Genomic DNA, 25,981 nt, shown 5'->3' with positions numbered 1-25,981 from the left:
ATTGAAATATTACAAAAACTAATAATTTTAGGTATATAATATTATATATAAAAAAGTTATGGAATTTTACGCAGAATCTAAAAATAAAATAAAAAATAGGGTGTTGCATTTAAAAAAACATATGTTATAGCCGCCACACTTTTTTGAAGCACCTTGTATACTCTATAATAATTTTAAAATATGTATCTTAACCATCCCTATAACTTTTATATTAAACATTTTTTTGTAAACCTTGAAACAAATGAGATAATGGACTTTACTCTATCGTTGACTCACCTTGTACACTTAATGTCAAAGGAAACTAGATAAAATCAAGAAAAATATACGATTTAAAACTAGATGTTAAATAACTTAAAAACGATTTATTTTAGGAATAGGAACATGTATAATCAAAAAGTAACGAATTAAAAAACATTTTCGCTAGTGAAATAAAAAAGTGGGTTTCAATTTGAAAAAAAATATGATTATATTTTAATAGTTCAATGCTATGACAGCTACGACCAATATATGACATTCGAACAATTTAATTCTTCAAATACATAGCCACATGTCTTCTCTTTATATCACAGTGGCTATGGTAATCACTATGTTTGACGTTTAGGCTATATAGATTTTTTTGACAGGTAATTTTTTAATTTTAAATATTTTTTTCTCAAAAACAGTTAATGTCAAGTATAGAGTAAATTATATCAAAATACAGAATTTAAACATGTAATAAAAAATGGGGGTACCCATTTTAAATAAGAAATGCTGTCAACTTGCGGTACTTCCGGAAATGACGCCACATTGAAAATATTTTTAATCAATAGATCTCGTGAAACAATGATGTGCAAAAAATATCTGATTTAGATATTGTAGTTCTCTAGACACTTCGAATGCGCGCTTAACCTGAGACACCCTGTATACAGAAGGATATTAACTGTTAAAAAATAAGTAAAGCTTACCTGTGTAAAAAGCCAAGATGTTACAAGGGTAAGTCCGCTGTACTGACCATTAAATCGGTAGTGGTAGGCGTAGAATAAGAAGTGGTAAAGGTAGAAGAATCTGAAACAAAGAAAAATAAAATAAATTAAAGTTGCCTTCACTAACGTTCCTTCAATATCCTTACAAAAAAAAAAGTTATTTTTTGTAAACACCTCTCTGTGTTGAATCCAAAAAGAAAGTAGATTGTCAGAAGCTTTTTACTAGTTTAAAAAATTTGCCTAACCAACGAAATGCTTAACGTTTTAGAAGGTATATTTCCACCTGTCAAGCAAATAAAAACAATGAAAAAAAAAGAAATATCGATTTAAAATGTACAAATTTTCATGGTATACGTTTTATTTATTTGTTAAGGGCCTCAGCATAATAGTCTAAGAGCTAGCAACGTTTTCGAGAAAGTATTTTAAGACGTCTGGCTCTTTGATATATCTTTCACTATGCTCTCTGGAACAGCATGCGGCCCGTCTGGCTGCCGGTAAACGTTGTGTTCACTACTGCGCATCGGAAGAAGATTCTCTATTTTTTACTTAGCGCTTTAAATGCTAGTATTGAATAAAAGTCGAGTAAGTCTACATTAGCTCAGCGCGTAGAACTTTCGCCTATGAAGCGAAGGTCAGTGGTTCGATACCGGCTGGGTGCAACTTTTTTATATTTATTTAGTTTATATTCTGATAGCAAAGTATTAAATATTTGCTTTTTTATCACCAGAACGGATAGCGTTTATGGGTTTATGATCCATAGTGTATACAGGGTTGTTCACCACATACGACACCGGAGTATTGTAACTAAACGATTAGATTATTACAAATTGTAAGTTTTGGGTTCGTTGAAGGACTATTAGAGCTACAATTTAAAAATATTTTTACAAGATACAGAGTGTCCCAAATAAGTAAAAAATATTATACCTAGTTGTATTTTTTTAAATAGAACACCCTATATATTATTCTATTTTTGGATTCTACGATAGAAATAAAGGTAAATTTGATTAAGGTTTATCACACTTAAACCTTACGGTTTTTGAAATATTTTCAATTTTATGAAATTGCAGTAAAAAATTTAAGGCTTTATTTCTCCAAGGGTATCAAAGTTTTTAATACTAAATATTTACTGAAGATTATTTATTGATCAAATATTGTGTTGCAATAATAAAAATTTTACTACCTTCTACAGAGTGTCCAAAAATTTATATTAAATAATTACTAACTATAAACCGCAATAATTTGTTTAATATAAACGGAAAACCCTATATATTTTACGTGAATCAGATGTACAATGTAATTGTCTATCAAATTGTATTGTTCCATTTTTTACCCATCTCTTGAAGTTTTCATAGAAAATGCATTTTCTTATAATTTAGACCTCATTTATCACTATACCCATGGAACATTGACATTTTAGCTTATTTTTAAAGATGTAACAACTTTTCAAAGGGTACAGATACTAATATTGTCGATATAGTTCTCTTATTTAATTAAAAAATAAAAAAACTGTTTAAATATTTTTTGTTAAAGAGGACCGATTAATATGATCCCAGTATTCAAACTACATTATTTGACTGTTTACGTTGTAGTAATAATTGCTCCAAATACTAAAAAATTGAATTTTGTGTGTGTATTAGACAGTGTGGTAAAAAGCAACACCTTATAGATTTTACTTCATTATTAACGAATGCTTATTTATAAAAACAGAGACATTCATTTTTATAACTTATTATTATATTGATTTCTGAGCCAAATCCACATTTATTTAGAATAATTTTTTAATTAAAACAATTTATAAGTATGTAATTAACTAATTTTTTGTGTTTTTGGTAGGAAATAATGATGGTATATTTAATTGGTATACTCTTTTATAAATATTTAAATAGTTTATTTTGTATGCCAATGGGCTTGCAATATTTACCACCTGTACATTTTATATATATTATGGTGCTATAAAAAAATCTGAAATGTCAATATTCCATGGGTATAGTGATAAATGAGGCCTAAATTATAAAAAAATGCATTTTCTACGAAAACTTGAAGAGATGGTTAAAAAATGGTATTATAAAATTTGATAGACAATTACATTGTGCATCTGATTTACGTAAAATATATAGGGTGTTCCATTTAAATTAAACAAATTATTGCCGTTTAAAGCTAGTAATTATTTAATATAAATTTTTGGACACTCTGTATAAGGTAGTAAAATTTTTATTATTGCAACACAATATCTGATCAATAAATAATCTTCAGTAAATATTTGGTATTAAAAACTTTGATACCCTGGGAGAAATAAAGCCTTAAAATTTTTAATGCAATTTCATAAACTTGAAAATATTTCAAAAACGGTAAGGTTTAAGTGTGATAAACCTTAATCAAATTTACCTTTATTTCAATCGTAGAATCCAAAAATAGAATAATATACAGGGTGTTCCATTTAAAAAAATATAACTATAATAATTTTTACTTATTTGGGATACTCTGTATCTTGTAAAAATATTTTTAGATTGTAGCTCTAATTGACCTTCAACGAACCCAAAACTTACAATTTGTGAAAATCTAATCGTTTAGCTACAATACTCCGTGTCGTATGTGGTGAACAACCCTGTATAAGTAGAATTTGATACTTTCATTTGTTTTGAAGGATTATTGTAGTAATTAATTATTAGATAGGTTTAGGATGGCCTGGCTGCCGCGCCGGTAGGTTGCGTTCACTACTGCGGATCACATGGATAGAAGGTGTCTCATTTTCGTGCGTTTTTTGGGATTTGGGATATCTGGGATTTCTCGTTTATGAGTGGAGATACAATGATGCGTTTTTTTTCACATTACTTTGCTAGTTTTTTATGTAACTTAATATTCTACCCCTAAATTTGCTCATTTTCTACACATTTAAGTTTAAAAAGTATTATTATTTTATTTAATCTAATTTAACCAGATAATTTTGTTTTCCAGCGTTATCTTAACAAACTGAACTGAAAATAAACTTGTGTAGCTTTTAGATAACAATCTGTTAAAAAAAGTATTATTAAAATGATTATTAAAATAACAAACAACAGTTGAAAAAAATATTTTGAAGAAAGACAGGCAGAAATTACCTTCATAAAGCATTAAATTGTTAATTTTTATATATTATGTTTAAATCTTTAAAATGAAATTATAAACGACCCCCTGTACACATGTGATGCGCAGTAGTGAACGCAACCTACCGGCGCGGCAGCCGGACCATCCTAAACCTGTCTAATAATTAATTACCACAATAATCCTTCAAAACAAATGAAAGTATCAAAGTCTACTTATATACACTACTGATCATAAACCCATAAGCGCCATCCGTTCTGGTGATAAAAAAGCAAATATTTAATACTTTAATATCAGAATATAAACAAAAAAATAAATAAAAAAGTTGCACCCCCAGCCGGTATCGAACCACTGACCTTCGCTTCATAGGCGAAAGCTCTACGCGCTGAGCTAATGGAGACTTGCTCGATTTTTATTCAATACTAGAATTTAAAGCGCTAAGTAAAAAATAGAGGATCTTCTTTGGATGCGCAGTAGTGAACGCAACGGGTATCGGCAGCCAGACGGGCCGCATGCTGTTCCAGAGAGCATAATAAAAGATATATCAAAGAGCCAGACGTCTTAAAATACTTGTTTTCCCGACGTTGCTAGCTCTCGTACTATAACTGTCTAAAGCAGAGGTCTAAAATTGGTCTAACGTAAACATTCAAAAAATAATCTATTTCCTGTAATAATTGTTATGCGTAACCAACGATACACATAAGAAAATTGTTTATAATACCTTATAGTACGAGAGCTAGCAACGTCGGAAAAACAAGTATTTTAAGACGTCTGGCTTTTTGATATATTTTTTACTATGCTCTCTAGAACAGCATGCGGCCCGTCTGGTTGCCGGTAAACGGTGCGTTCCCTACTGCGCATTGAAAGAAGATCCTATATTTTTATTAGTCCTTTAAATTCTAGCATTGAATATAAGCCGAGTCTCCATAGCTCAGCACGTAAAGGTTTCGCCTATCAAGCGAAGAGTCAGAGTTCGAATTCGGGTCAGAACAAAAACTTTTTTATTTTATTTTCGTTTATATTCTGATAGTAAAGTACACTTCCCCAATAAATTAACGCACCACAAAAAAATAAGCAAAAGTTTAAGTTAAGTTCTTGTCAAAACCATTTATCCGATTTGGACGATTTTTTTTTTGAATGATAGGTTATTCTTTCCACAATGTTGTTATACTAACTGTATTTTGATAGGAACCCTTTTTATACTAATACCGGGTGTAGCAATTATAACGTGTTTATTTAATAAACTTTGTGACACCCTGTAGAGTTGATCAGTTACAGTATCAAGTTAAAATTGAAATCACATTTTAGCCTTATCTTTTTTTTACATTTTGTTTTTTTTATTTACTCCATTATCTTCCTTATTACAAGAGAAACATTTTATAGGATGACATGATTTAATATTGGTTTTAATTAACATTTTTCCATTTTACTCACTAAAGCAAGTAGCAGGCTATGGAAAAACACGGATTGCCAGTAAATGTCAAATAGAGATGATTGTTGTCAGTGTCAGTCGTTTTCGTCCTTTTATTATATCAAAGATATGCAACGTGCACGTGAAACAAGAAATCTTACTGGCGAAGAATGTGCTTAAGCATTAATATTGTCTGAGGAAGGTTGGAGCTACCGAAGAATTGGTGAACGATTTAATGTAACTCACTCAACCATTTCACGAGTTATACAACGGTATAGAGATACTGGGAGTAATTGTCGCAGGCCGGGACAAGGCAGGAATCGAAGAACCAATCCGATGCAGGTTTTTTAAAACTCTCAACATTAAGACAACGTTTCGTAACAGCTCGGACCCTTTAAACTCAGCTCAGAGGTACTAACGGTCTACAAGTTTGCACAGAAACTACCATCTCTATTTGACATTTATTGGTAATCCGTGTTTTTCCATAGCCTGCTACTTACTTTAGTGAGTAAAATGGAAAAATGTTAATTAAAACCAATATTAAATCATGTCATCCTATAAAATGTTGTTTCTCGTGTAATAATGAAGATAATGGAGTAAATAAAAAAACAAAATATAAAAAAAGATAAGGCTAAAATGTGATTTCAATTTTAACTTGATACTATAACTGATCAACTCTACACTGATCAACTCTACAGGGTGTCACAAATTTTATTAAAAAAACACGTTATAATTGCTACACCCGGTATTAGTATAAAAAGGGTTCCTATCAAAATACAGTTAGTATAGCAACATTGTGGAAAGTATAACCTATCATTCAAAAAAAAATCGTCCAAATCGGATAAGTGGTTTTGACAAAAACTTAACTTAAACTTTTGGTTATTTTTCTGTGGTGCGTTAATTTATTGGGGAAGTGTATTAAATATTTGTTTTTTTTTGAATCACCAGGATTATTTAATACTTTACTATCAGAATATAAACGAAAATAAAATAAAAAAGTCTTTGTCCTGACACAACAAGTATCGGCAGCCAGACGGGCCGCATGCTTTTCAGAGAGCATAGTAAAAGATATATCAAAGAGCCAAACGTCTTAAAATACTTTCTAGAAAATGTTGCTAGCTCTTAGACTATTATGTATCGGAACTAATAAAAGAACAAGATAAATAAATTTATGTTAACAATATCTATGGTGAATTTTTAATAAAATATATCACATAAGAAGAATACTGTGTAACGATATAACTTTGAATTTTCTATGCAAAAATTTAGCTCAGTTGTCATCTTTGAAAAGCGCGTAAGTCTACTTTTCCTGCTCCGTCGACAATATGTATATTAATCCGGAAAATGCTGCTGCATAATTTATAACGAGCCTTACGCCACGACGCAAAGTGAATGTTCGTCACGTCTTTGCACGCCGCCATCTCCTTCGGATTCACAAAAGCATTTTCGGGCATTAGAGACTCAAATCTGGCGGCTGGGCGCAACCGGTACAAGCAAAACGTATTTTCGCCACTCGGGCGCCATCTACTTAAGCTCCAGGGCCGGCTTTTGTCGCGGATGGAACTATTGTAAGATCCGGGTAGAAGAATATAAGATCCGGGTGAAATCAAAACAACTTATTTCTGACTAACAATAAACATACTGTAAAGAATGAAATTTAGGGTCGTGATGGGATTATACAGGATGTCAAAAATAGTGTATCTAGCTTCGGTTTGGATAAAAATAAAACAAAAAGTTTCTATGAACATATGCCGTAAAATGCTTCCCGAAGACGTTACAATGAATATAATTTGTGAATTTAATAATAATATTGAGGGTTATTTCCTGCCACACATTACTGTAGTAAATTTACCATCCATTCTTTAGTTTTACAACTCGTTCTTATATTCTTGAATATTCTTCGTGAATTTATTTAAAAAATGTGTATCTCATAGTAAATTCAACTTATTCATTGTAAATTTATCTTTTAAAATGGCCAACTTTTTGTAATATTACTATAGAATAACAACAAATTAAAACATCTTATTATGATGAATTTAAAATTACTTTTGTAAATTCACAAAGCGTTAGTAAATATTAATAAATTTAATAAAACACGTGTTTATAACTATAACACAAATTACCTATAACAGATGCGAAAGAAAGCGACTGCATCGGAAACCGCTCGGCAAATCCGACACGCCTATTGAGTGGTGTAAATACACCAGTCGTTTAGTCCGGAAACCTATGCTGTGTCGTATTCGCTTGATGGAATGACATAGTGCGTGGTTATATGTTTCTTTTTAAAAACGCGTGTAGGATTTTTGTTGAACTTTTGAACTGTTATTTCTAAGTTTTGGTAATTTGTATACCTTATTTAAAATGGGATGCAAATGTGTTTATTTATAAGGAAAAAAAAAGATATTTAAAGTATAAGATTGAAAATATTTTATGCATTAAAGTTTACAAAAAATAAAGATTTATATAGTCGAAAAAAGTCCGATAGAACCAATAGAAATGTAACTATTTTGTCACATCTTTAATTAAATTTTGTTAAATAAATTAATTTTTTATACTATAAATATTTTTTTTTCCTAATCTCCTACGAGCTGATATAATATAACGAGCAATCTATTAAATTACTGTGAGATTATACAGAAAAGTCCACAGACTTCGAGACATAGGAAAATCAAGTCCATTTAGCGTGTGTCCAAATTTTGACAAGTTTTCAAAAATGACAGTTTTGTTTAGACTGACGTTTTAATTTCACCTGACTTCTCGGTGAATGATTTCTTTTTATGGGGTACATAAAATCTAAAATTTACGGCCATGAAGAAATTCAAAACTTGGAGCAGTTAAGGCAGAAAATATTTAATGCCTTTGACATTGTCACCCCTGATATGTTATCCAATGTGAGGAGGGGATTTTATGATCGTTTGGGTTATTGTTTAATGCAAGAGGGAGGCACTTTTGAACATTTTTTGTAATTTTTTAAATTTCATTATCCTGTTTTTTTACCGTTTACCCATTACCTACCTTGACGAACATAGGAAAACGAAGGTCCTTTTCAGGACCACAAATATTTTGATTGAGAAAATTGGTAACTTTTTTTTTGATTAAAAAACAAAAGTTGTTAATATAATACCAATTTAAAGTGTTTTAGTAGTTTTAATACACACTATGATATAAAATTTATTATTATTATAATGTACATTATTAATACTATTGTTCATTCGAAATGGCATTAAGGCCCAATTGCAACAATGATTTAAATTTTTCTTAAAGATAAGTAGAGCTTAGAATGAGCTGTATTTATATTTACTTTAATATTCACCTTAAATGAGGGAATTTGAAATTGAAAATTGATTTGAAAATTGAAAATTTATTTAATATTAATAGAAATCCAAGAGATTTGAAACCTCTTTTAGCGATTTATAACATTCTCAAATGAATTACAGGTGCCCTTATTTTCTATGAAAATCACACAGCTTTTTTCATAGTCGCTGCAGTTGCTATAGCTATAAAAAACTAATTTTTTAAGGTGTGAAAATTGCGACAAACGCTAAATGGATTTTATTTTTCGTATGTCTCGAAGTCTGTGGACCTTTTTGTATGCCTCGATAACATATTGGTGCAAATTATTTTCACCCAAACAAATAATAACCCAAACTATACATTGATGCGGATTGTCTATGAACTCTTTCTGAAGGTCACAGAAACCTGAACGCGTAATTCGGTGTTCTTTCGCATCTGTTATAGGTAATTTGTGACTCTAATATTTATTAGAGTCTTAGTAGTATTCTAAAGGTTAATAAAAAGTCACAAAACAGAAATTATGTATTTAAGATACTCCTTGCCATCTCTCCTTGTCTAGAAGAACCGTACTGAAATTCTGCGCCTAACCAAAATAGGAACAAAATTGCAGTGGCGGACTAAAGCTTGATTTTCATGCGTCCGTTATCCGTTGATACGATGGTCCGATATTAATTTTATTGGTTGACTTTAAAGACTTCAATTGGTTAGAAACGGTTAACCAATCGAAGTCTTTAAATTCAACCAATAAAATTAATATCGCATCATCGTATCGTCGGACAACGGATGCATGAAAATCAAGCTTAAGCCTGTCGGGGGCCCGGGGCGGCTAATACACATTTTGTAAAAATTGAATGACGTATGTATAATGGTTGACAAAATTCAAGTATTTATACAGGGTGTCCCAGGCTGAGTCTGTATTAGAAGTTTCTAGAGAAATACAATATCTACATCCGAGATTTTTTGCATATCATTGTTTCACAACGAGATCTTTCTATTTATTGTGGTAAAAATATTTTCAATATGGCGGCACTTCCGGAAGTTGGCAGCAACTTTCTTATTTTAAATGGGTGTCTCCATTTTTTATTACATATATAAATTCTCTGTGAAATTTTATGAATTTTAATATTAAACACTCTATACCTAAAGTTAACCATTTCTGAGAAAAAAAAATATTTATAATTTTTGGAAAAAAAGCTGCCTGTCAAAAATACGTATATAGCCTAATCAAATTTAGTGCTTGTCACAGCTACTGTACCATAAAGAATATCTATTATTTGAGCGATTAAAAAATTATCGTAAATCATTTTTTTCAAATGGAAATCCATTTTTTTTATTTCACTCGTGAAAAGGTTTTCGTTATTTTCGTTTTTAAAATTTGTTATTTTTTGACTATACATGTTCCTGTACCTAAAATAAATCGTTTTTCCGGACACCCTGTATACTGTAATAATTATAATAAAAATCCATATAGATATAAATATGTTACTAATCAGCAGTGCCATCTTTACGTAGGGACCTAATGGGTCCTGGCCCCCGGAATATTAAGGGCCCTAGCTCTAAAAAGGCCTCAAAAACGATAACATCAATGTTTTAAAGCTTATAATAATATTTTTAAATCGAAAAACGAATGCAATTTGATGTAATAAAACAAGTAAGTGCAAAAGTAAAGTCTTTTCGTGTATTGTGGTGAATTAGTGTTTTATTTTGCTGTTATAACACCAAAGGTTCCAACCCCAACTGTAATAAATTAAAGGTATTAAATTATTGAACATAATTTTGCTGACGAGAATTAATTATATTAATTCTCGTATACATATAATTAAAGACGATTAGAATTAATGGCAATTTATAATGACAAAGTGATTGAAATACCGGGCTCCACATAATATGTGCCGCGTTACTTTCGCGACCGTTCCAGGGAAATACCGCGACAAAATATCGCGATTTTGTAAGTCCTACAAGATCCGAGGGGCCCCTTAGCTGTCTCAGGCCCGTGGCCCCCTATATACTAGAAACGGCACTGCTCATCATCGGTAAAGAAGCTAGAATGCAAGTTATGCTGTGCATTGGTTGTAATTTAAAATGTTTATTCAGTAAAAATAAATAATGAAACCATTGAAAAATAACTTAAAAGCTAAAATAAAGAAATACAGTCTCAAAATATATAAAAATAATAATTATTCGATATTTTAAACAACGAAAATTACCCCTTCATTTAATTTCCTAAATAGAAAATGCCATTGACAATTACTGGGGCCTGATAATTGATAATTAAATCTACTTCCATTTATACTGTTTATAGTTTGCGTATACACGTGTGGCAAAATTTCATTAGCAATAAGAGGTTTTCAATGCGATAAAAAAAGATGGCAAGGCTGCAAAATACACTGCAGTACAACAGAGATGGATAAAGTGTCTTTTCCCTACCATTGTATAGGGGAAGTGATCATAGAAGTGATACGACGAGAGAGCCTCTGCGTGAGGGGGCGGGTCTACCGGCTACTAATAGAATAGAATCGAAAAAATAGAAAGACGAAGGACAGTGTTGCCATTCTGTTAAATCAAAATTATGTTGGCTTATCCTAAATCCCGAATCTTCTAATCCCATTATCTTGCCTACTTAATGAAATATTAAATAAAGTACAAAACAACTTTAAGAATGTTTTCTCTAGGCACATAACAACTTCTTTCTAAAACAAAAAGTAACATGCAGAACTTTGAAATCATTTCTAAAATAGCAAGTGCAATTCTATGAAATGGCAATACTGTACGATCTTCCTTCCAGTCGCCCCGACACCGACCGGTCGGTCGGCGGCGGCGACAAAGGAATTAGGCCGAAAAAACTTTATAAAGGTGTAGCCGAACAGGGTTGCCGGGTTGTTAGATTATAATTCCATACGAGAACAAAATTCTCGGTAGATCTTCAACAAAAATCAAAAGAAAATAAAATATAATATTTAAGTCTAAAATTAGCTTTCCTATGTGTCGTAATACTAGATCACTCAAATAAAATACAAATATAATAAATATAACAAGAATTAGAAATAGCTAGGTATATTATATTCAGTGCGAGATTCTGAATCATACGTTCTGCTCGCCTGGGGTAGTTTTGTTTTAAAGTTCGACATTTCGTGATTTAGAGGTTTGGCAATTTCAAGGCCACGCTTTTGATTGGAAAATTTTGAGGTTTGCATAGGAGAATGGGATGGGACAGTGATTTCCCCAGTATGGTCTTGGGAGATAAGCTAAGGCTCGCGTGGGCAGGGGCACGTCGCTGCGTGACATTAGGGAAGTGGCAGGTAATATTGGTTAAATACAGCACAAAACAGGGAGACACGGAAAAGGATAGGAGAGACCTATATCCAGGAGTGGATGACTCCGGTTTGAGGAAGAGGTATATTATTTAATATTAAAAGATATATATTAAATTAAACAATATTAATATATTATATTAATAAAAACTATAACAAGTAGGGATAGCAGTCACTTTTTACCTTTGTACAAATTTTGATCAGTGAGATCTAAAATTAATTTCATTTCAATGGGAAAGCTGTAGCAACTCTCAACTCTTTTTTCATATTAATATATTTTTTTGACAGGAAAAGCACTAAAATATTTATCCGTATTCAGTGTGTTTCTTAACTTAGATTTTGTTTTTTGTTTATATTTTATTTGGGGAAAATATAGGTTCAACTTTAGTAGATGAATGAAACAAAATCTTTTCAAAAGATATCAACTTCTTCGGGCATATCGCCAATACCGCGCCTAATAAAGAGTAATAAGGATTTGTAGGAATATATTAATGATTACTAAATAAAATTTAATAAACAATAATAAAGTCAGATTAGACTAAAGACGCAGTTGAACGTACCGTTAGATTTTTGTTTAAATCGGTAGATCGGTAGCTTACAGACGAAACCGGTAGACCTGGCAACTCTGTGATGGACTGACGTGATGGCGTTTTGCTGAGGCGCGGGAAGGGAAATAAAATAATGGCGATAAATGGCAGGTGGATGGGTATCATGGGTGGATGGGAGGCGGCGGAATTTCCAAAATTTGTTGTCGTATTGGAGTTTGTCTAACTCGACAGTCGTAGTGGAAGTGGAAACGGGGAAGTTTTTGTCCATCTCTGTTTAAGCTTAGACTTTTTATAGGCGTTTCATTTCAATGCATGTAATTCCTATGCCTAGATATCCTATTACCGGACCTGTATACGCATGGTTTGCATACTCCACCTACAAACTGCTTCATAACTACTGAACACATATTGGCCTTGTTTGCCAGTTGAATAAAAAATTACTTATTAAGATTCGGAGGCCCCCTAAAAGACGGGGTCCGGGGCGGACCGCCCCTTCCGCCTCCCCCTTAACCCACCACTGCAAAATTAGATAAGTTAGGTTAGGTTAGAGTCCTCTACTCCGGTCCACCGAAACACAGTCTCAAAGAATAAATAATACTTATATGATATAGAGAGATCATTGAACAATTATATTTACATAAAAAATCGCTAAAATTAAAATTGATTGTGTTTTCTTCGAGAGCTGGCTTTTAATATTAACAGAAACTACAGAATTAAAAAATAGCCCTGATAAAGTGGCTATGAGAATATGCAATTAGTTTTTTGATTTTCTAAAAAGTAACTACAGGAAAAAATAAAATTGATTTTAAAAAAAATCGTTTTTTTTAAACTCAGCAATCCTTGAAATTTTTAAAACCGTTTTGATAGCATCTTGGTGAACATCCCAAGGCGCAAATTTACCCCAGTTTAACCATCTTCGTATCTATTACGATTTCCGAGATACCAATGGTCGTACCTCGAATTTGTAGCACCCTGTATTGTTTTATTTTCAAGTGGTATGCTCATTCCACTACATTTTCGTCTCTATTGTTCCAATGCTGCATCTAAGTAAAGGTTGAATAAAATTGGAGATAAACCACACAACTTATTTTATAAATTGTCTTATTCCATCTTAAACCCAGATAAGAAGACCTGGATAAACAAATATAAAAATAAATACCTTTAATAAATACCCCGCGTTTACCTTCAAAATACTTATACCCCTCCTACACGCCATCTTCTACTAGTTTTAGTTTAATTAAACCGGATATGGATCCGTCTTTCCTGGAAAAGTCCATCAAGGAAAAACAAAATCCGCAGAGGCTTTAACAAGAGACAAAAGAATCTAAGGGAAAACATTTTTTCCGGACGGAGTTTCAGAGGTATAAGCCAATCCCATTAGCCGTATCTAATGTCGGAGCCAACTTGAGAAAAATAACCGAGGATATATAATAATATCATCTTTCCGGTCAAAAGGCCGGGGGTCCAAGGTTAGGGGGGTAAAAAGGGTGGTGGGAAAGCCCGAAAGTAGTCCTGGAATCCCCGAACAAATCCGTCAGTTGGCTCTGAAAATAATATCTCTGTTCTTGGTTTACCTTTTTGTTTAATGCGATTTTTTTTGGTTGGGGCTGAATAACATTTGGAAGGGTGAAAGTGTAATTAGGACAGCGTTCTCTGCCTTTTGTTTAAAAATGTGTTCGTACTCCTAAAACGTTTGTTATGGGTTTGCGTCAAATATTCGGAGTATGTTTTAAGGTTATGTTACATAAAAAAAGAGAAATGGGTGGTAAAAGGGACATGAATTTGTAACAGTCCAAATTTAGCTTTAACTAGGTTTAAAAATATATACCCATTTTGCTTACAAGTTAGATCAAACTCTTGTTTATGCTAATAAATAAATTTATTACATTTAATTTTTATAAGCAAATATTCATTACAGCTATATTTCATTATCTTTGATACTCTCCTTTGCTTAATTTATTTTGCTTTTTCCATGCCATATCTCAGTCAGTAATCAATCAGTAATGATCTAAAATATAATGTTGCATCCAGACCTGAGGAGTCGAGTGCGAGACGAGAGCAAGACAAGAGAGCGAGACAAGAGCGAGGCAAGAGCAAGACGAGTGCGAGACGAGAGCAAGACATTTTCTATCCTTTAATTTTGGACTTGTTTATGTTTCTTCATGTTAGCATATTTGCCGTAATTTCTAGTAGAGACTGACATCTTTTTGTCCTTATATTATCTTAGAAGATTTATTATCAAGTGTCGATTGTCTCTAAAATATTATTTGATTCTATATTTCATTATAGAGTAAAATGAAGGTATTCAAAAAGTGTATTTTTTGAAATTTATCATTTGTTTATTTTCTGCAAATTGTAAGGTTAACAATTATTATCAGATAATGTCATTTATATTTGAATTGCTCAGATCAGTTGAGATGAGTGAATTGATTGACACATTCTGTTGTCAGGTTGAGCAGTACTTCCGGTAAATTCTGATGTTTGTATTTTCTGATAATTATTGATTGCATAAATGGGACATCCTTTCCGTAATATTGTGTATGCATCGTCACCGACATGAAGGTTCACATGTTTGTGTTTGAATGGTTATTGGAATTTACTTTTTATTTTAGTAATGTTTATACGTGCAATTCGGTAACTTGGCAATGTTTCTAAATTCCAGAATATTAAATTGAACAACTTTGTAGCATCTAACTCAAATTTCTTCGGACCGGAACTCTATCTCTCATCGATGTAGGTTTCCATTTTCTCCCTTCAGCTTCTAAAGCAGGTGTTTTGGTCAGTGTAATTTGTTGGAATTTTCCTTGTTTAAGTTTGTTGAAAGGGATAATCTATTGACTAGGAACTATTATAAGGGATCGCACTTTGCTGTTTGAGTTGTACCTTACCTTTTAAAAGTATCTCTGAGCCGTTTTATAATGTATTTTATTTAAAAACTGGTGGCTCCGTAACAGTTTTTTTGGACCACCATGTTTGCTCTAGTGTGATTTTTACTATTCAAATTATCTTAACAGGGAAAGTTTTTCTTTTTTTTATTAATTTTGTCACACGTCGATTTTCTTGGGAAAAAACATAAAATAACCACCTGTTCCAGTAATTTCTGCTTTCTGAATCCAGCAATTTGGACATCATCCATTAGAAAAAAAACTACATTTTTGTGAAGCCCAGCAAGGTAACTTTTTCCCAAGTTTTATTCACATATCTACATACGCATCGTGTTTTTTAATATTCTTTATCTTTTGGATTGCATAATATTGGTTTTTCTTTATACAGGGTGTTTCAAAACAAATACGAAAAACTTCAGGGGTGATTCCTTGTTCAAAATAAAGGGTAGTTTGCTTTATAAACGTTGGGTCAAAAAGTCAACCATTAGGGAGATATCGCGGTACAAAGATGGCGGAAAAATAATGTTTATATTTTTACAGTTGCAACGTGTTTTGATTATTTAATTAATTATAGCTGTGTTCCTTTTGTTTGAAAAACTACCTTCTAGGTAATTTTTTTCACTTTTGTAAACCTAATACCGCTCTCGGTTTTAGGGCTTTTTACACCAGGATTTTTTAAGACTAGGATTTTCCCACCAGGATTTCTTGGACCAGGCTTTTTAGACCAGGATTTTTTTTACGAGGACTTTTCTACGAGGCATTTTCCGGCTTGCTTTTTCTGGCAGACTTTTTCCAGTACGTCCCTCTGGAAGTGATATCTTTCTGAAGCACTCAGCTTGGCAACTACGTCACTGGATCAGGTTTGAAGCAGAGACAAGTAAACGTTTACTGAAATGTTATCTTCCCCTATTTGTTTTTTTTTTTCTTACTTACCTTTTTTTATCTTATATTGATTCAAGGTTCAAGCGTTCAAGGTACACACGGTTCAGTTTTCAATTTTTAATTAAATTTAGTATATATATAACGTCATCAAATTTGGTTATTTTTTTTTTATTTAGTATCATTATACAATACGATTTATTAATTTATTAATTAGTGTTTTATTCATCCCTTAATTTTTTTTATCTTTCTAATATTTTTTTATAACAAGTCTTGTTAGATTCCAAGAATATCTTGGGGGTTTTCTGGCTTATCCAGTGCAAAGCCAGTGGCGCTTAAAACCCACCCCATCTCTTCGGCAGAGCTAGGGCCTATTTGCACGCACACTCCACAGTTTAATAAGACCTTGTTTTTTTATTTTTATTTTTTCGGTTCTATATAAATTTTTAATTTCATAGTTTTTCTTATCAATTTAATAATTTTAAAATTTAACAATTTAACATTTTTTTTAAATCAATTTTCTTCAAAGGAAACGCGTGGCAAATTTGTAAATGAAATATTTAGTCCGTGCATCTGATAACAAAAGAAATAGGTATCTGAAAGCAGTGCGTACCCAAGTAGCATATTTAGATACAAAATCGAAACAAAATATCTGCTAAGAAACATTGCAAAACAGTTTCGTCACATTTTTGATACATATGATTCGTAACATAAATTGATTTTTGTTTCGAAAGATTTTACCAAAATATGGTTTCGCTACATAAGCTATAACAATAAAGATCTTGGTGTCACAAATTTTTCGAAACTTTTAAAAAACAGATGTGGCTCACATTTACAGATTTCGTACCCGTTTTGTGCCTGAAAAGTTTCCACAATTTATTTTATATTCTGTCAAATGTGAATCTAATTAAAAAAGCAGAAAGAAGGATATATAGTAAGTACAAATACAGATATTTTTCTTATGCGATTTTATAACTATTTATTATACGCATTACAGAGATGATTGGTTTTAGTAATAAATGTAATATATAACAGCCTCCCATACCCCATAGGATACCGAAAAAAAATGTTACCAGCAAACGTTTTTTTCTCTTTTTTCCACAATCCAATACATATTTTTTGTGTTTTAATTGTGTCATAATAATTAAACAAAATTGTTTTAATTATTTTGACCAGAAGTTTCGATTGGCGTTGTTGATAGGTAACTTTCGAAATTTCTACAGAGATAGCGCCAAATCGAAACATTTTGGAAACAATTAACATTTAGATGTCTTTGGTCCAAACTATCGAAGTTCTACTGTAGTTAGCAGTAAGAGCCCCAAATTTTTTTTGTTTTCACGGCAAATTTAAGGCAATTATTCCACATAGTTTCATACATTTTTTTAAAGTGGCTGTGCTAATTTAACAAACGTTTTTATTTGAATAACATCTCATTTTACTAAGGGAATCGTCTCTAATGACAGGCTACAAGAGACCATAATAGAGGGACTAGGGGATTCACAAGGATTACCGCACATTGAATATGGCTAATTAGGGACTACAGAATGACCGTTTGTGGCAGAGTCGGGGGAAAGGATAAGGATAGACAGGGTGTGGGATCAGTGTGAATGGGGCCTAATTCATTGGCGCCACGTCGTCCAGCTCCAAAATACTAGTTATTAGTTTATATAGTTTGCGTCCGTACGCTTAGGGTGTTGTGTGCATATATATTTATGTTAACGAACATGATTATAGGTTCTTTTGATCTATTACTATAGATAATATAAAGGGGATAGCGATATCAAAAGATATCAGGGGATAAAAATTTCCTTTCTCTGATTTGTTCACGAAAAATACCATATGATCGAAAAAAACGGCGTCAGAAACATTTATTTTGCATTAAATTGGAAAAATATGTTATGAGTACCTTTTCATTTCGAACCTTCAACTGTAATCATTTCCATAGTTGTGTACTTTTTTTTCGGTACACCATTTTTCATACTTAGAGTATGTATATTCATACTTCTGTTTCGATTTTGCTGGAAGTAATCCAGAAATCGCTCTGAATGCCTCTTCTTCAATGTCAGAGAAAACTTTCTTCGTTCATACTTTCCAAATCGCTCATTTTTTAAACTAGTGACACCAATATAGAGGTGTGTAGTTCGTGAAAGAACTAGTTCCAATGAACTATTCCGACCCCGGAATGAAAGGAACTAGTTCCTGGTTTCTCAAAGGACTAGTTCCTCAGGACCTATTCCGGGATCGAGACTGTGTCCGATATAGAAAAATATGCGACGGCGACGGATCGGCTAGCGCGCGTAGCCCGATGGTCTGCAGGAGTGGGGAGTGCCAGACGTACGTTATCGGATCCGGACCTAGAGGAACTAAACTAAATAAAAGGCTAGTTTACGTACGAACGGATCGGGCCAGCGCGATCGATGCTAGGCAGGAGTGGGGAGTGCCTTATGCCGTATGTTATCGGATCCGGACCTAAGGGTACGAACATAGTGGAGGCAGGTTTCTGCTTTCCGGCAACCAGCGCCGTCTCTGGGGACCTATTCTTGACCACTCGCATCTTCAAATATCGCTCGCATCTCCTAAAGATCCATATAACAATACACAGATGCGTAACTTTGCGTATATGCATCACGTGTATTGTATATGGCTATTTCGGAGATGCGAGAAGGATTCGGAAGTAGATAATTAAGAGGAAATTTACCTGATTAACTAACCTAACCTAACCAAACTATATTCAAACGCCGCGCCCGCCTCGGCGTAATTACCACAGAAAATTGTGGATACTGTTTTTGATTTTTAGTTTGTTTTTTAAATATTTTATGGGAATGTTTCACTTTAGGTCCCAAAATTAAGAAATATTTTATAAAACGAAGTAGATATTCTGAACTTTTAGACAAAAATAAAAAGCTTGAAGTGAGGAAAAATGCAATTTTTCGTAAAATTTTTGTAATATTTGCTCCAATTGATTTGTGATATAGTTTTTTAAATTTTGATATGAGATTTTTTTTATCTGCTATAAAACTTACCTATATGTTTTTAACATACACAATTACACGTCTCGCTAAATCTCCGTACATTATAAAAATTATACAGATCATACTGTAAATAGTTCTGACTGAAAAAAGTATACAACTATGGAAATGAAAAGGTACTCATAACATATTTTTCCAATTTAATGTAAAATAAATGTTTTACAAAATATATTTTTCTTTTTGGTAGTCATCTAAACAAGGGGTGCGGTAATGAAAATGCGTGAGTTAAGAAGCTCTTAACTCACTCAAGATGCGTGATTTAAGAGCTCTTAATTCACTGACGTAGACAAAATAAATTAGAATTATTGTTCGAATTATTAATCAAAAACTGATAAAATTATGTCGCCCTGTGTTCCTTTATCAGCAACATCAACACTTTCATAGTAGCGTGCACTTAATCGCGATATTACACTTTGCGTTGTATTTAATGCTCTAGCTACGTCGATTTGGCGCATTCCAGCTTCGAGCATACCCATGGCCCTTAGGATTTCGTCTCTGTTAAGATGTCTACGCTCCATAATGTCGTTTAATACTAAACACAGTTATTTGAACGAATTCTGGCCAGTTATCATAAAAACATAGCCAGTACAGGTTAATTTCGAACAATCGTTTTAATCGAAGTAGAAGAATCGGCCTACAAATATGTGGTTGTTTATTCAAAACATTTATTTTTAACTTTAATAAAATTATATCCCTAGATTTTTCCGGCGTGTGTATATGAGACGAGATATTTTTCCAAATAGTAGATACCGAGATATGAATTTTCCTTTCTAATAATAAGGCTTGTAGATTAAGATAGAATAATATAATTGGAGATTTTTTTTGTGGTGTCTACCAACCTTTTTAGTATAAAGTGAAAAAAAAAATAGTTGATTTTTTTGGCCCACTCTAATATCCAACATAGGATAAAAACGAACAGATAAAGAAGATCAATTTTTCCAACTTAACATTATTATGCTTGCCCACGAAATGATATAAAAATAAACAAAAAGTTTTGGTTTACTCTGTATTATTATTTTAGAAAATCTTTATTTAATGGAACTAAAACCGGTAAAAGATTGTGGAGGTTGGATATAAAAAGCCCTGTTTTAGCCAATGCCTAGACTTTGCTATTTTCATCTACTTACATTCAATTCCAAAATAAGTAAAGTAATAAGCTGTAGAGGTTTAAAAATATATGTATATTAATAGCAACAACAAACAATTATGATATTTCCATACTAAAAGTTTAGATATCTAAAAAAAGGAGTTTTTCCTGAATAAAACGGGTATTTATTGAGGATCTGGGCTCAATTATTAGAGGATTTGCCAATTTTTCTCATACCTTAGAACTGATTTGTTTGAATATTCCTAATTGTCTCGTCTACAAATATGCAACTGAATGGAGTTGAAATTTATTTTGATATTTTCGGATTTTCTATATTATTTTCCTTAAAAAACATGTTTGTTGTTACTCCATAATTTTAAAAGAATAGTATAATCTACTATTTTGATGATATACAGGGTGTTGCATCATCGAGCGGGACATAGGAAATCCCATGTAAATTTTAATGGGGTCAATTATTGGCTTCCCTAATTATTTTAGAGAATAATTATATTTAGGTTTATTGAAGAATACTAAAACCCACATTCAAAAAAATAACTTTAGATATTTTTGATTAGCCCGTTTACGAGTTATCGCCGATTTCTTTTTAAATATTTCTCCTTTCTTATGGCCTTGTATTTACTTATGAGCACCAGTCAAGGTAAAAGATAACTGTCAAATGAAGTTGTCATTTCAGAAATTTATCTATTTAGTGCTTTATTATTATTATTAAAAACTCATACCTACATCGAAAATATTAGCTATGAATTACACTACCGAAGAAGAAGTATTGATGATTAAATGGTATTATCAAGGAAATAGTTATCAAAAGGTGTCGGACATGTTTGCTGCTCTGTATCCGAATAGATCGATACCTGGAAAATCTACAATCGCAAGGAATATTCAGAGATTTGAGAACAAAGGTACCTTAATAAATAACTGCAGATGTGAAGCAAGGCAGGAACAAAGAAAAGATGCAAGAAATGATACCGACTTGGAAGTTTTATTATGCGTGGAAGAGAACGATGGAAAGATCAGCACAAGGAAACTTGAGGATGAAATAAGAATAGATCACACTACAGCGTTTCGAATTTTGAAATGACATAAATACTATTCCTTCAAATATGAAAAGCATCAAGAGCTACGAGATTGAGACGAAATACGGCGGCAGGCGTTTTGTTTTGATATGATGGAAAGAGCAAACACGGATAGGGAATTTTTAAAAAACATATGTTTCACTGATGAATGCACGTTTACCTTAAATATCGATATTGGAACAAAGAAAACCCACACAGGTTTGTCGAAACAAGGACGCAATATCCACAGAAAGTAAATGTTTGGGCAGGGATATTCGGACACAATATTATCGGGCCATTATTTCTTACGCTAAATTTAAATGCAGAATATTATTTGGAACTACTCGAAAATCATATTTTACCTGCTTTACATGATGCCGCTAGGGAAAATCAGGAAGTTTGGTACCAAATGGATGACTGCCCGGCACATAATACCCTGGCTGTTCGGGAATATTTAGACAATAGTTTTAACGGAAAATAACGTTTCCGGCCTAAATCATACAGTAAATTGGCCAGCAAGGTCTCCTGATATTTCGCCAAATGATTTCTTTCTCTGGGGCCATTTAAAAAACAGGATATACAAGGATAAAAAATACCCAAATCTAGACGAGTTAAAAAATGCTATTTCTGCCGAATGCAATAGAATTTCAGTTTACCAACTAGCGAATATAAGAAGATAATTTTGTGATCGCCTGGGTTATTGTCTAGCAGTCGATAGAGGAATATTTGAACATCTTCTTAAATCCTAAAGTTCTAACAATTTAATAGTACCTAAATTAATAAGTTATTGAATATTGTAATAATACTATAATTAACCTTGTAATTGATTACTTTATTTTACTTTAATTCATATTAATTTGTATTTATAAATACATTTTTAAGATTTTGATGTAGGAATGAGTTTTCAATAATAATAAAGCACTAAATAGGTAAATTTCTGAAATGACAACTTCATTTAACAGTTATCTTTTACCTTGACTGGTGCTCATAAGTAAATACAGGGCCATAAGAAAGGAGAAATATTTAAAAAGAAATCGGCGATAACTCGTAAACGAGCTAATCAAAAATATCTAAAGCTATTCTTTTGAATGTGGGTTTTAGTGCTCTTCAATAAACCTAAATAGAATTATTCTCTAAAATAATTAGGGAAGCCAATAATTGATCCCATTAAAATTGTGTCCGACGAAGATAGGACTATTTTAATAGATAGATGAATAGAATTATTAGTTCGACGATGCAACACCCGGTATAAAACAACCCCAGAGTTCCTAACTAGAGTACGACAGTGAGACGCGATATCCCCAAACCTGTTTACAGCAACACTAGAAGAAATCTTCCGTCAACTGGGCTGGACCAACAAAGGATTAAAAATAGATGGAGAATATATTAACCCCTTAAGATTCGCTGATGACATAGTCCTAATTGGCAATAGTCATGAAGAACTACAAGGCACGATAAAGTGGATCTCAAAATGAATTTAGCAAAAACTGAAGTTATGACCAGCTCGGGACCTCTACTACCAGAAATCAACAGAAGAATTCAGTTAGCGTGGAGAACTTATGGAAGAAACTCAATCATATTTAAATCTACAATACCGCTCTAAAGAAGAAAACATTCGACCAATGTGTACTACCAGTCAAGACCTATGCATGCGAAACCTGGACGCTTAAAACGGACATTATAAGGAAACTGCAGGTCGCACAACGCCCAATTGAAAGAAATATGCTGGTAAACCAAGAAAGACCGTAAAAGAATAGAGTGGATACTACAAAAAACTCAGGTAATAGATGTCATCCTTCTTCTTCTTTTACTTCTTAGACAAGGAAAGAGAGGGGACAGCTAACACGCATATTCTCCAGTGAAACATTTTTGAGGCCAAAATTTGATCGGCGGTCATACTTTGGTGACAAGCTTTCGAGGTGACACCAAGCGAATTTTTATGTTTTTTGTGAATACTATTTTGTTTTAAATTTATAAACTGTGTTGTTTAGTATGGTGAGATGTTCAGCGTATGGCTGCAAAAGCTGAAGCGAGTAAAAAATGACTGGAATTACATTTTACGGGTAAAAGTTGATACACAACTTGTGCTATGTAGTCATAAAATGTAAATTTTTTTCATTATAGCAGTAAAAATATGTAAAATGCTTTTAATATGTCTTGTACCCCATCCAAAGCTAACTATTTTTATTAATTCCAAGTAGTATTTTCAATATCCTATATTATAATTAAGGTTTGAAACTATAAATAATGCTACTCAGACAGGATTTCTCCAGGGGCGTAGGGTATTATAATCAGAGAAATACAATTTCTGCAATAAACATTTTTTTTATATATTTTACATGTAAAAAAATGTATAAAGTATTGTTATCAAATATGTAAAATAATAATTGTAAAAAATGTCTATACCTATGTGGCGGATTCATCTACCCAAAAAAAAAATCCTTATGGGTTTTTTTTTTCGTTTCGGAAAGTTTTCTCTTTCCGTCTGTTTTAAAAAGTAAAGTGTTCTCGAATAGTTCAATTTAAATATTTTAAATAGTTTTTTTCTTGATTCTTTATATTTTTTTGCTTCCGACGACGGAAAGAGAAAACTTTCCGAAACGTTAAGCATTTTTTTCTTTGTTAGGCAAATTTTTATTACTGTAAACACAACTTCTGACAAGCAACGTCCGTTTAGGTTTAACGCAGAAGTGTTTACAAAAAATAACTATTTTATTTTGTAAATTTTTCTTGCAGTGCAGTGGCGAAAAACCCATAAGGATTTTTTTGGATAAATAATTGTAAACCATGAAAAAAACATGAAAAATTTTGGATATAAAAAATCTATATGTATAGTTGTTACATAAAACTTAAATTTACCTGCCAAAAGATTGGCTGGGGGTGGACAAACTTGTGGTGGGGTACTTGTTACAATATTTTTTAATATCCTTTCAAAAAATTTGCTAGTTTAGGTGTATAATAATAGTTTCAGTGAGTAATTAATAAAAATTTAAAAATAAATAAATAAAATAAAACAAAGCTTCTAGAATTGTTTTTTTTTGCGGAAAATTCGGATATTCTTATGATTGAAGGTAACAAATATTACAAATTACATTATTCATTGAATCCGTAGGCAAGTGTGAAGGGGATTGCCTAGATTCATTATTATACCGTATGATCGAAAAAAAAACCGGCGTCCAGTTGGCTTGTAAATGACTGTCGATGACATTACTCTCAGTCTTTTTTCGATGTCATTTTATATAGTTTTTATGTCATTTTATATGTAGAATTATATGGGGAATGTCATCGATCGTCATTTCCAAACAAACAGGATGCCGTTATTTTTCGATCATACGGTATATATGTATATACACGTTTAAAACATATATATTTACATTAATTTTTATTTAATTATACATTATACACATGTTAATAAATAAATAATTGTCTTGATGATCAGTTCACTGTGACTGTTAAATAAATTTTGCATTATCGGCTTAGATATTATAATATTATAAAGGTGAAACTATAAAATACAAAATTGTATATGCATTACTCAAAAATAAACGATATATTAGTTAACGTTTTAATAAATATTTTTTATCGTCTAGGTACCAGCTAATTTCTTATGCTAATTTCATGGTACCAGCTAATTTCGCGTGGTGACAAGTCGCCTCACTATCAGCTGCCGTGTTACCTGTCCCCTCTCTTTCCTTGTCTAAGTTTTACTTATTTGAGATCTTTCGATCTGTTAATTATAAGGTCGCCTTTGTCGGAGTTCTTGGGAGGTGGACTGCCAACTGTCTTTCCATCTTTTTGGAGGTTTTTTTGGAGGTTTCCCGGCTGTCTCTTACCCCTGGGTTTCCCTTCAAGGGCTATGCGTGGTAGCCTGTTTTCTTCCGGTGCGAACCATTGCCTTTTTCTTTGCCTACCCCATCTTACGACGTCCTGTATTTCACATTGTTGTCTGATATTTGTGTTTCTAATTCTGTCTCTTCTAGTCTTCCCCATTATGGTTCTTAAGTTCTTTATTTCAGCGACTCTTAACATGTTTTTGATCTTGTTTGTTTCCTCTCGGATTTCTATGCCATACGTCATTATTGGTCTGATGCAGGTCTTATAAATTTTAATTTTGCTCGCATCTGTTCGCATAAAGGGGTTTGTCCACACTATTTGTCTCAGACATCCTGACATGACCGTTGCTCTGTTTATCTGACTTCTTAGATCTTTCTCTGGATCATGGTAGTGCGACATATCTATTCCTAGATGTCATCCACAGAGTCAAATTCCTCAGATGGCAAATAGATGAATAGAATTATTAGTTCGACGATGCAACACCCGGTATAAAACAACCCCAGAGTTCCTAACTAGGAAAGGAGTACGACAGTGAGACGCGATATCCCCAAACCTGTTTACAGCAACACTAGAAGAAATCTTCCGTC

At 32.4% G+C, this 25,981-nt stretch overlaps 1 protein-coding gene across 1 annotated transcript in view; it reads right to left on the bottom strand.

Moving 5' to 3' along the window:
- Positions 1 to 883: 883 nt before the first annotated feature.
- Positions 884 to 25,981, bottom strand: part of LOC115888609 (membralin) — a 282,010-nt gene continuing 256,912 nt past the window's right edge. The window contains exons 10-11 of the mRNA XM_030908375.1: positions 945 to 1,044; positions 884 to 898 (exon numbers count right to left, since the gene is read on the bottom strand). Coding sequence (XP_030764235.1) covers positions 884 to 898; positions 945 to 1,044 — 115 coding nt within the window. The remainder of the gene's footprint in view (positions 899 to 944; positions 1,045 to 25,981) is intronic.

This window comes from Sitophilus oryzae, unplaced genomic scaffold, assembly GCF_002938485.1.
Source record: "Sitophilus oryzae breed Bouriz unplaced genomic scaffold, Soryzae_2.0 scaffold_802_pilon_pilon, whole genome shotgun sequence".
Lineage (NCBI taxonomy): Eukaryota > Metazoa > Arthropoda > Insecta > Coleoptera > Curculionidae > Sitophilus > Sitophilus oryzae.
This window is presented reverse-complemented; position numbering and strand designations above follow the sequence as displayed.